Source organism: Squalius cephalus, assembly GCF_949319135.1.
Source record: "Squalius cephalus genome assembly, chromosome: 18".
Taxonomy (NCBI): Eukaryota; Metazoa; Chordata; class Actinopteri; order Cypriniformes; family Leuciscidae; genus Squalius; species Squalius cephalus.
Genome location: NC_137139.1, coordinates 25,809,426 through 25,821,474, shown reverse-complemented (window position 1 = coordinate 25,821,474; position 12,049 = coordinate 25,809,426). Strand labels below are relative to the sequence as shown.

Here is a 12,049-nt window from a genome sequence, read left to right as displayed (position 1 = left end):
AGCCAGATTTCCTACAAACAAATTGTTGGAAACTGTGCAGCCCATGCAAATCTGTGCAACATGCAAGTGGTGTATTTCATGTTTCTCAGCGAAAGAAGAGTCTAGCACACACTCTGAAGTGGTGGGGCAGTGATGGTGGCTTCTTGATGGGATGGAGGGTTGCTCAAGCATTTTAAATCAGATAAGATTGTATAGTGTATTTAAAATGTTAAGAATATGCTTTAGACAGTGTGTGTAGAGTGCTTTTTGCAGTACAAATTCCTACAAAAGAAAAGCTTTACAGAAACTAAAGAATTCTTGTGTTTCGAATTCTTGTCGATAATTTGAGTGGTTCTTTTAAGTTGACCGAGGTTCTTTTGCAAGCCAAAAATGGTATGTCATCAATGTGGAACCCCCATTTTGAAATCTTTATTTTTCTGTAAAAAAAAAAAAATGCAAATAGAAAAATGAAGTATTTAGAAACAGATTGTTCTATCATAAATTTCAGTGCAAAAAATATTTGTAAAGCATCTGGATTCTACTTTTTACTTTCAAAACTTTATTTTGCTTTCATTTGTTGACATGACATATCATGACAGACATAAGGTGCATTTGCGGCAGGATGGTCAATATTTTTTACAGCAGTATGTCACTTCCAGATACTTATGAACACCCACACATGGATCAGAGAAGACAGACTTTGAAGCACTTAGTTTACAAGACTTCTTCCCGTCCCACCTTAAGAAAGAAAATTGGAAGATTTAGAAAAGACTGTCTACTAGCTCTTGTATCATTCAGTGCAGTTTGAAGATGACACCAAACACATGTTAGAACACACTAGTAAATAAACAGTATGTAGTTGAAAGCATATGTCCTGTGAAGCAAATGGTACAGACGTGTCATTGAGGTGCAAACGACTCTCCATGCAGAACTATCCTGTGCCTGGAGTGTCCCAACAGTCCTAAATCAGCATATTGATGAATCCCTTGCACTAGATATAGCATTATTATACTGTGATGATGAAGGCCATTGCTCCATGTTTAATTCACATGTATACCTTTAAAAGGATTTCTGAAGTAGGACAGTAAAGAGTTCTACCCATATTCGCTCAGCCTGTAATCAATTACATTACTTTAATAAAGTAATTGAAATAATTACACTATATACATTTTAAACAGGCTTGCAATCTGTAACCCATTACATTTCCAAAGTAACCTTCCCAACACTGCATATCATTGGTCGAATGGCATTAGTGTGTGTGGAGAGAGGGCAGATTTTAATTAGATTGCTTGTGATGGAAATGTCTCGAATCCGAACGAAATGTCTTTTGAAAAAAGTGCAATGAAAGTGCTTTTAGGATTCTCTATGATTTCTTATATCAATTTTTACTTAATTTCTACTAATATACTTGTGTTGCAATCTGACCATGTTGAAATGTCCTGTGTATGTTCTGAGAAGGTCAAAAGGTACTTTCAAACAACAGGCTTAAGACGCAACAGGTTTGTGTTATAGTTTAAGAGGCTTATCGCATCTATGTGTAACAAGGGAACCAAAGGATGGCAGGCAGAAACATGGATCTAAGTGCAGGAATTTTAATAAGAAGAGCAAAACCAGAACAGGGAAATGGACCATGTACATGTAACAACTGACAAAGAAACATGGACAAGGGTTTTTTATAGACAGTCTAACATGGCACACCTGCGGAAACAATCAAGAGGAACCAAACAGAAAAGAAATTACAAAAGGACTACAAACTGGCACAGGAAACTACAAAATACAAGTCTAGCACATAACATATCAGTATGCATATTACATGATGAGAAAGTCTTTAGAGTGAAATTTTACAAATCGAAGAGAAATTGTGTTTTAAATTCTTCTACAAGAATATGAGATGTTTTCACACTAGATAATTTTCCTCACAATCTTGATTGTTTTTCGTTAATGAGGTTTGGCAGTGAATATATGGTGCTGTTATATTTCTTTCTAGTTTTACAACATTATATAGTTTACACACATTTACGTAGATAAAACAGATTTAGAATACCACAAAAGTCACCTCAAAATTAAAAGAAGAAAACGTTTTTTTGAAACATCTTACCTTCCATTATTCTCATTTGTTGACACATGATCACATTAAAACACACACAAAACATATCAAATACATTTATGTGGTAGGATAATCACAATATTATTCACAGCTGTATGTCACTTCCAAATACTTATGGACACCGTGACATGGATCAGAGAAGACAGAATTTGAAGCATTTAGTTGACAAGACTTCCTCCCATTGCACCTAAGATAGGGCAAAAAAACGGCAAACAAAAATATTATTTACGAAAACGAATCCAAATGATACACTTTTGTGACGGCCGCAGCACTACAATCACATGAGCGTCACCGCGATAGAGACAATAATACAAATCTCTAGTGGTTGACTAATTCCTACCAGTTTATCATGTCTACCTGTATATCATCCACCCCTAATTGTCCCTTATGTATATTTTGCATATGTTTTTCACATATAGCTGAAGATTCAGTTTATGTGTGTGTTCTGATGTCTTAAGTGACTCTAGATGAAGTGTATCTGCTGCTGTACCTGGAACGCAGGCTGCTGGTCTGAGGAGAGTAACAGTCTGGTGTGGTTGCTAAATGATGAGGGCAGGTTACAAGATCCCGCCGCCCATAATTGGCATGATGAACAAAAATAACACCAGTGTCTTTTGAAACAAAAACAACACATTTTAAAACAGTAATTTATGCCACCATACACTGTAGCTGGACTGATCTATTCAAAATATTGTGGCCATGAGGACCTTAGGGGATAAACAAAATGCTCTACCTTTTTTGATACTATTATGATCTCAGCATAGAAAAAATACTTTCAGAAAGAAAAGACAGATCTTACCACAGACAATGACGCTTTGGGTATATTCACAGATTACACTTCTTTCTAAAATTAGTTTGAGGAAAATGGGAACAGAGGTCAGTAATAATAACAGTAAAGACCAGTTCTAGATATGTAAAGAAAATAAAACATTAAAGAATTTTTTTATTAATAATCAACTTCAAAATAGGATGAAAATTATATGTATAAAACCACTGGCTTACTTGCTGGGATACATTCATAAGAAACATCCAGGTATTTATAAGTCCCAACACAAGGATCAGAGAAAACAGAGTTCACTGCAGGAACAGTACAGCTCTTACTTCCATCACACCTGATTCATGGACGGACAATGACAAGTAAGCCTACATAAGAATAGCTTTAATATAGACAAAATAATTACACTTATAAAATTATGCATAAAATGAGATTGTAAACTTTTTTTTTTTTTTGCTATCTGTTAATCCTACCGATTGGACATCGTATGGAGGGATGTTTCTCGGAAGCAGTGTGTATTTGAGATCTGATTAGCTGGTCTTCCACTAGCGCATGTTGTGTGATCAGTTCGCCCATAGTTGGCTTTAATGACCGTAATGAATCCCAAATCTGACACATTTAAAGAAAAAAGAAAAAATGAACATGTGAATTGTGGTAAATATTAAGCACACTGTACATGGTTAAATTGCAGGCTCAAGATCCCCTGTTCTACTGTTCTACTGTCTTGCTTCTTGTCTATCTCGTACTGTCCTATTTGGACACAAAAGGCCAAAACTATAACTTAAAAATGATTGAATTACTCACCACAGCTGAGGTACGCAGATCCTCCTTCACAGGCCTGTGTTCTTTTTGCTTCTGCACCTGCAGAGAGGGAACATTCTGTTTAGGTGAAATGATATAAAATTACATGCAAAAATAAGTCTCTTTTTTATTTAAAGAGACTATAAACATTTGTCAACTGCATTACCTTGTTGATACAGAAACAGCATCACTGAAAATCAAAATCAAATAGAAACAAATTGAAAAACTGAACATTTGAAATCATGCCAGTTGAATTGGTTCTAAATCAGTACTTACAAGTGATCCAGCTTAGCTTTTGCACCAACATGTTGATTGTCTGAACAAAAGGAAAACTGTGGAATTCTCTTAAGGAGACACATGTTCACACCGTATTTATAACAAACACCCACCCACCATCAACTGTTTACTGTAGATAACAAATGCGGATCTCGGACAATCCACCAGTGTTTCCCAATCCTGTTTCTGCTTTTTGTTGGAACTCTTCCTAATCAAACACATCTAATTCAACTCATCAGCTTACTTATAACAAACACCCACCCACCATCAACTGTTTACTGTAGGAAACAAATTTGGAAAAAGAACCACATAAGGACATGGTGACAAGGTCAATCGTTTATTGTTAACTTGATTGATTGTACTTTGCAAATGTTGTATGATTATATGGTATCCTATGTTATTGCTTTGTTTTGAAGTTTCAGTCACCTTTAGAAAATTTCCAGAAAATTTGTTCCTGTTGTGGGATTGTCTGATTTTGTGCATTTACTCTTCTAGCTTTCATTCACTGTGTTCTGTGTTCATCTCGGACAGTCCACCAGTGTTTCCCAATCCTGTTGCTGCAGACACACCCACGTTGTTGACGTATTTGTTGAATCTCTTCCTAATAAAACACATGTGATTCAACTCATCAGCTTGCTTCCTGGTCACGTTAGCAGTCTGACTCGCAATGATTTTTATGCTGGTCAAATAATCGCACTAGAACTACAGTATCAACAAGCTGACGCATTCTGGGATTGTTCTGTTGAAGTCGCTAAAACGCTTCTTGAGGACAGGGGAGAGAGGTTTACACGCACAACTCTTACTGCAATTTAACTCTTACACGCACAACTCTCAAGTCCGTTACACTCACACCCTTAAAAGGTAAGTTCACCCAAAAATGAAAATTACCCCATGATTTACTCACCCTAGCCATCCTTCTTTCAGACGAATACAATCGGAGTTATATTAAAAAATGTTCTGCTCTTTCAAGCTTTATAATGGCAGTGAATGGCCGTTTCTGTCCATCAAGGTGCATCCATCCATGATAAAAGTGCTCCACACAGCTCTGGGAGGTTAATAAAAGCCTTCTGAAGCGAAGTGATCCATTCGTGTAAGAAAAATATCCATATTTAAAACTTTATCGATTAAAATAACTAGATTCCGGCAGACAGCCGTACGCATTGATTTACGGCGAAAGAGTAACCCTTGACCTGAAGCACAACGTAATGACGAATGCGGAAGCGCAGAGGATAAGCACAACGTAATGACGAATGTGGAAGCGCAGAGGATAGAGCAAAACAAAAGACCAGTCACGAATTAGACGTCTAAAATTACCATTTTTAAAGAGAAATGTCAGAGGAGCTTGAGTTTGTTGCCCTTCTTACATGAACACATCGCTTCACTTCAGAAGGCCAAGCAGCTCTTACTGGTCTACATCCGTTACACAGACATAGTGTAGGCTACATTTAGTCAAAGTCCAAGCATATTCTTATTATAATACTGGTAATGTAATTCGGATCTCTGCGAGAAAAACAGAATATGGTTGAAACTCATTACCCAATTATCTGAAAAAAAAAAAAGTTGCCTTGCCTTGCAAGTATAATCAAATTGGCTGTACAAGTAATTTCAACTTAAATTATATTAAACTGACTAAATCGAATTACATTGAATTAAATCTCGTATAAGTTAAAAAATTAAGTAAAATTACTTTGATGAGTTAAAGTAATGGAAAAACATATGTTGCCATGACTTGGTCTATAATTTTTACAGTTATATGTAAGAATTATTTTATACTGGGCATTTATACCAGTAGATAGTTTTGTGATTTTTGGTTAGTGTAAGACAAAATTATGTGGACGTCAAAGATCTCAAAAATGAAGTTTATTACAGCTTAGCAGTGGCAAGTACACAAAGCACCTTGGGTTCACTGGCGTCAGAATGAACCCAGAACATCCAAATCTTAAACCTTTTATCCTGTTACAGTTTGCAACACTTAATGTAAATGAAGTTGCTCTTGTTGAACCAGCTGTGATCTGTATGTTAATGAAGTTGAGACACCCCATTGAGAAGGTTCTCTGTGTCCCACACCCAGTCCCATTCTACAGTTGATTACCATTTGCTCAGGATGTGATTAACCCAAATGGTCAAGAAACAATATAACTTGACTGCCTTAATCTCTATGATAATTAAGCCATTTTGGGGATGAGCTCATTCTAAAATATATTTTGGAGTGGAATTTGGGTCGAGGCAGACTACAATTTCTTACAGTCCCCCTCTCTGATGCTCTTGGCCCAAAAGAAGCATCACATCCACTCCCTTCTCACAGATTACACCTCCCTTCTCTATCGGGCGGGTGCCCAGTGGCGGTGAAGCCCTGCCTTAGGTTGTCCTCCTCTGGCCACCGGAGAATCGTACCCGTCTTTGGGTCGACACCTCATGCACACTGGTTACAGCTCCATCCAATTGGGCAGAATTATCAGAGACTCTTCTAAAATTTGGCAATATGATGTACAAACATTTTCTTGGGTGTGGGGGAGAAGACATTCAAGAACCATCACAGCCAGTAGGAGTGTCCTAAAGCGATCCTTAAGTTATCTGCAATTCGACATTTAAACATAGAACACATAACATAATGCATTGGCAAATAATAAGAAAGATACATACACATACAGCCGTTTTAAAGGTTACATTCCAAATTAAACCAGAATCGGTCATATCTAAGTCTTCATCATGCATTTGTTTTGCAAAAATCTTGTCTTTCTTCAAGGCCTTGTTGGGCTCTCACAATGTGTATCAGTGATGTTAGCGTTTGGTTTTGATAACTTACATAATCAACAATCAATAGACAATATAATGTGCGTGTCTGTGTGTGGTTTTTCATTTTGTCATGTGTATTGTTCCATTTTCTCAGTGTGGACATCCTTTATCCACTTGTTTTCCCTCTATGTGGAAAGACTGCTGTAGTCTCTGAAATGGTTTGTTTCTGAAATCTCCTCTTGTTTCACTTCTCATTGTCCTTTTTTTTTTCACTTGGAGCGCGAGTCCTTCTAGAGAAGCAGTCACTGGTGTTGTTTGAGTCTGTGCCTCTTCATCAGTTCCATCCATCTCATGGTGGGTCTCAGGGTTTCTAGGTCTTTTAGGCCTGGAGTTCTGGATCTTGCAGGTCTGGAAATCTCTATTCTTTTCTTTTTCTTGAGAAAATCCCCTGGCTCCACTTCCTTCTCGTCCTTCAAACGACCAGATCATCTTTCTCCAGGAGGTTACACATTTCAGACAAACATCTCGATGCTTTTATCAGAAACTATAATAAAAAAAACAGGTTGCCCCCCTTTCCCCCACAAGCATCTTTTCACATTCAAACATCAAAGTCACACAAGTTTCATCTCAAAACATCAAACATCGGTAATGTTTTTTTTTTAAAATCATTTCTAAACATAATGTCATTAAAACATTTATTATAAATTACAACTACATATCAATGCTAATAAAATATGTTTCATAAATCATAAAGAATCACCCCCCTTTTGATAGTAAACCTTTTTCTACAATGTGTTACTATCATAAAACTAATTCTAATTTGCATCAGCATTTGCTTGTGACTGAGCTACAGTCATGTTGCTCATGTGATGTTTGACAAGGTGTGAATGACTTCTTTATTTCCTTCCAACAGTGCCAACTGGGTTTCTAAATTGCCTATTTTCTTAAGCAAACTACGATAGTCCATCTTTCTTTTGTGTGAATAGTGATACTGTCTTGCCTTGTGTACCATCAAACAAAACAAACAACTTCCTGATCTTCCTTTCTTTTCTCCAAACAGTGCCTTGCAATGTGGCCATCCTTTCCACATGCATGACAGACAAAGTTTTGAAGAGGTCTCTCATTGTCTTGACAATGTCTAGCAATGTGACCAGCTTTTCCACATGCATAGCAAAGAATAACACCTTCTGAATTTATTCTTGCAAATCTCCTTTTTCTATGATGGAAACCATTAGACAATGTAGAACATTCTCTCTCGCTAAAGGCAGCAACTGGATGTCTAGATTTGGCAGCTTTCATTTGACTATTTGCATTAGCATTATTGTTGTAAAACTGTGTCATTTTAGCAATAATGTCATTATATTCAGAGAGTGGTGTCACTAGCATTGTCACAGCAGACCGGGTGAGTGGGTCACATTTGTTAATCAAGGCAGTCTTGAAACTGACATCATTCTCAGTAATATCAGGATTGCTACTGAAAGTCTTAAAAGTCTCCAATAATCGTTCTGAAAATGCTGCTGGGTGCTCCCCTTTCCTCATGTGCATCTCAGATATTTTATCCCAATTAACTGACATCACACCTAAGACTTCAAGCAGTGCCTGTTTCCTCTCTGACTTATTAGCATTTCTGTTCTTTACTTTCTTAGTTAAGGCTCCAGACAAAATGTCAGGCAGGCACATTCTTAACAAAACACATGCATCACCATCTGTTAAATTGTAAACTTCAGCATATTCCTCCAAGTTTTTCAGAAAATCTAATGGATCTTGTGTCACGATCAAATTTACCAATATTCTTGATCACAGTTTCTAGTTCAGTTGGATTAAATCCTCAGACTATGGTAGAAGTCATTGGTTCTTCGCTTCCTTCACTAGCACGCATAGTCTTAGTAGTATGAACTGGTGCCATGGGAAATCTGACTCTACAGTCAGAGTATTGGCTACTGAATGACTTACAATCTTTTTTTCCAACCCTCAGTCCTGTCTTCCTGTAAATCTGGCATTTCTGGAACTGGGTTACACAATGTGACACCTAACAATGTCTTACTAGGGTTTTTCTCAGTTGTGCCATTCTTTATCATAAACTGACAGGAGCCTTCGTCTCCTCCAAATTGTTGGACAATATTTCCACATATAATTTAAGCATACTATTGTTAGTTCTAAGAAGTGCGATCTCATTCTGCATCTTTACCTTTTCTTCTTTCCATATCGTTTCACTAGCAAGGTAATTTTTTGTAGAAATTACCCCAACACTGAGTCGCTCATTTTCAGCCTCTAACTCATCTACTCTCCTCCTAGTTACTTTGTATGAAGCAAAAAGTGCTTGTAGCACATTAGCAATTTTCCCATTTTTGTTCTTAGGCATTTTGGGATCATTTTCAAACTTAGAGATAGCCCACTTGTACGGTTTATCAATAATATTCTCTATTCCGTCAAACATTCCCTGAGAACCATATTTAGCAATGTATTTAACAATCATTTCTTCCATTTTCAAAAGTCTTATCAGGCTTTAGAGTATCTCGTGATCTAATAGTTATTCACAAAGTCTGATTTAGATGACTACACGTTATCTAGTTCCTTTAAAATATCCATTAGTCTAATTATTCACAGCTCCAGTACTTCAGAAGCAAATGAACAAAATAGCCACACTACCGAGGCTTCTAAACTTAACCACAGCCACAATCCATTGGACCTTAAATTTCATTACGCAAAACAGTTAAGAAATGTAACGCTGTCACAGTACGTCGGACGAAACCACACTACATCGGGTTTTATGTTATTTTCTTAAAACAATAGCCACAGTACTTCGGGCTTAAACAATATTTATCAAATTTAAAACACTGCCACAGTATACGTCAGGCAAAACCACACTGCTTCGGGTTCTTGTTTTAAACTTCACAGAGTCACGGCATGTCAGACTCACTAGTCTACAATTTAACACACAATCGTTGTGAAATAATTCTGTGACCACACTGCGTCGGGTCTAGGCTACTTTAGAATCTTAACAGAATTATAAGAGACCAACACCAAGTTTCAGTTACTTTAGAAACAACAATTCCAATACAACTCTGCCACCACACTGCTTCGGGCTGATTCAGTTCCGTTAGAATCTAAAACAAAATTGTACGGAATTGGCTAAACAACTCCTCCTGCTAATACTGAATAAACCAAATTCTCTTCTGTCCTTAACAATTTCCTTCTAGATTTTTTTAAACGAGGGGTTCCCTGACAAAAAAACGGCATAAAATGAAAGAAAACAGCTTTTTCTTACCTTTCCCCACTTTTTTTGTTGGAAATTCCTAGCTGGGTGGCTCGCCAATGTAAGAAAAAATGATGTGGACGTCGAAGATCTCAAAAATGAAGTTTATTACAGCTTAGCAGTGGCAAGGTACACAAAGCACCTTCGGTTCACCAGCGTCAGAATGAACCCAGAACATCCAAATCTTAAACCTTTTATCCTGTTACAGTTTACAACACTTAATGTAAATTAAGTTGCCCTTGTTGTAACAGCTGTGGTCTGTATGTTAATGAAGTTGAGACACCCCATTGCCTGAGAAGGTTCTCTGTGTCCCACACCCAGTCCCATTCTACAATTGACTACCATTTGCTCAGGATGTGATCAACCCAAATGGTCAAGAAACTATATAACTTGACTGCCTTAATCTCTATGATAATTAAACCATTTTGGGGATGATCATTCTCATCATTCTAAAATATATTTAGGAGTGGAATCTGGGTCGAGGCAGACTACAATTTCTTACAGCAGAAGCAGCTTTGAAGAAAATGGAAACGAAACAAGAAAAGCAAAAGAAATGCTAAAGAAAACGGTTTTCTGCTTCTGCTCTTTTAGGCTGTTCTGTCGATCCTCCTTCCACAAAAGTTGTTTTCTGACACACTGATGCAGCTCATGCTCAGAAATCAAACATTGCAGCATTATAGTTTTTTCATTGAGATCTCTGAGTGAAAAACCGCCATGCCCCCCTGAGAGTCAGGGTCTGGTCTCGTCTATCCAATGGAAGGACTTACCCGACTACTCACCTTGGAATCTTACCTGTCTTCAGTCTGTCTTCATCTGTTGTAATTGGCAAATTTGGCCAGGATGCCGGGGTTACACCCCTACTCTTTTTCGAAGGACATCCTGGGATTTTTAATGACCACAGAGAGTCAGGACCTCGGTAATGTCTCATCCGAAAGGACGGTGCTCTTTTGGCAGTATAGTGTCCCCGTCACTACACTGGGGCATTAGGACCCACACAGACCACAGGGTGAGCACCCCCTGCTGGCCTCACTAACACCTCTTCCAGCAGCAACCTGGTTTTTCTCAGGAGGTCTCCCATCCAGCTACTAACCAGGCTCAGCCCTGCTTAGCTTCAGTGGGCAACCAGTCTTGGGCTACAGGGTGATATGGCTGCTGATGAAGTGATCTTCCAGTGGAGCATGCTGTGTGGTCAGTTGTTGGCCCATAGTTAACATATGAAACAACTTATCATGAGAACAATTAGTAAAATTAGAAGTTTTAATTGTTAAGTGTTAGAATGTAGATTTACTCACCACAACCGAACTGAACAGAGCCTCCTTCACATGTGAAATATTTTTTTGTTTCAACACCTGGAGAGAGAGAAAGGCTGTTTAGGATGCAATAAAGTGCAATTAAAAAGCAATACTGTCCTGGGCTGCGTTCTCCGAAACTACCTTAACGCTACGACGTTCTTAAGTTGTACCTTAAGAAGTACCTTATTGTTAATACGTGTTTTCCGAAACCTTCTTAGTTAAGTATACCTTCTGTAAGTCATACGTTCGTAAGGTTGGTCTGGAGCGCTCTTAGCTATACCTTATCGCTGCTGACAGTTCATACCGCTAGTGGCCACCACTACGCAAAAAGCTTTTTTACATCGCAGTTTAATTACACATAGAAAATTTTATATGAACATTTAATATAAAATCTGATTTAGTATTAAAATTACATTTTTACTTTACTTTAAAATTTTACACATAAAATACTTAAGTTGTTATAGCCTACCCTACACCCAGTGTATGGAAGTGGTTTCATTAATAAAGTTTCCATACACTAATGGTTGTTAGCTTTTTTAATTACTATCCTAGGCACATCAGCTGGCGAACCATTTGACAGCAAATGCTTAGGACTCTATATAAAGAAAGATGAGTTTACACAAACTTTATAGCTATGGCAGCAAGACAGCGAGTACTTGTTTTAAATCAAAGACGGCGCCGTCCGCGGAGCCAGTTAGTGTATGTCAACTACATGGCTGGTGGATAATCAGCATACGTTGTGGAGAACATTAACACACTTTTGGCCGTGAGGGTTTGGGATTGCACACTTGCTAAATTATAAACACATGCTCATATTTATTTCTGCA

At 37.7% G+C, this 12,049-nt stretch overlaps 1 protein-coding gene across 2 annotated transcripts; it reads right to left on the bottom strand.

Moving 5' to 3' along the window:
- Nucleotides 1-589: 589 nt before the first annotated feature.
- On the bottom strand, nt 590-4,139 carry LOC307145245 (L-rhamnose-binding lectin CSL3-like). 2 transcript variants are annotated; one of them, XM_079848213.1, is made up of 8 exons: nt 3,939-4,011; nt 3,829-3,852; nt 3,666-3,722; nt 3,335-3,470; nt 3,089-3,198; nt 2,886-2,930; nt 2,577-2,697; nt 590-717 (listed from the first exon to the last, which is right to left on the bottom strand). In XM_079848213.1, the coding sequence occupies exons 1-8, from the start codon at nt 3,967-3,969 to the stop codon at nt 606-608; spliced, it is 636 nt and encodes a 211-aa protein (XP_079704339.1). In that variant the 5' UTR covers nt 3,970-4,011; the 3' UTR covers nt 590-605. The 2 variants fall into 2 exon arrangements, with proteins under 2 accessions (XP_079704339.1, XP_079704340.1); XM_079848214.1 differs by lacking the exon at nt 590-717 and adding an exon at nt 1,553-2,273 and having other exon boundaries at nt 3,939-4,139.
- Nucleotides 4,140-12,049: the final 7,910 nt, after the last annotated feature.

Excerpts from the sequence above, each read along its gene's own strand:
- LOC307145245 (XM_079848213.1), bottom strand. The coding sequence starts at position 3,969 with ATGTTGGTGCAAAAGCTAAGCTGGATCACTT. Across the intron at positions 3,723-3,828 it reads GCTGTTTCTGTATCAACAAG|GTGCAGAAGCAAAAAGAACA; the intron begins GTAATGCAGTTG and ends CCCTCTCTGCAG. Across the intron at positions 2,698-2,885 it reads CCAAAGCGTCATTGTCTGTG|ACACTGGTGTTATTTTTGTT; the intron begins GTAAGATCTGTC and ends TTGTTTCAAAAG.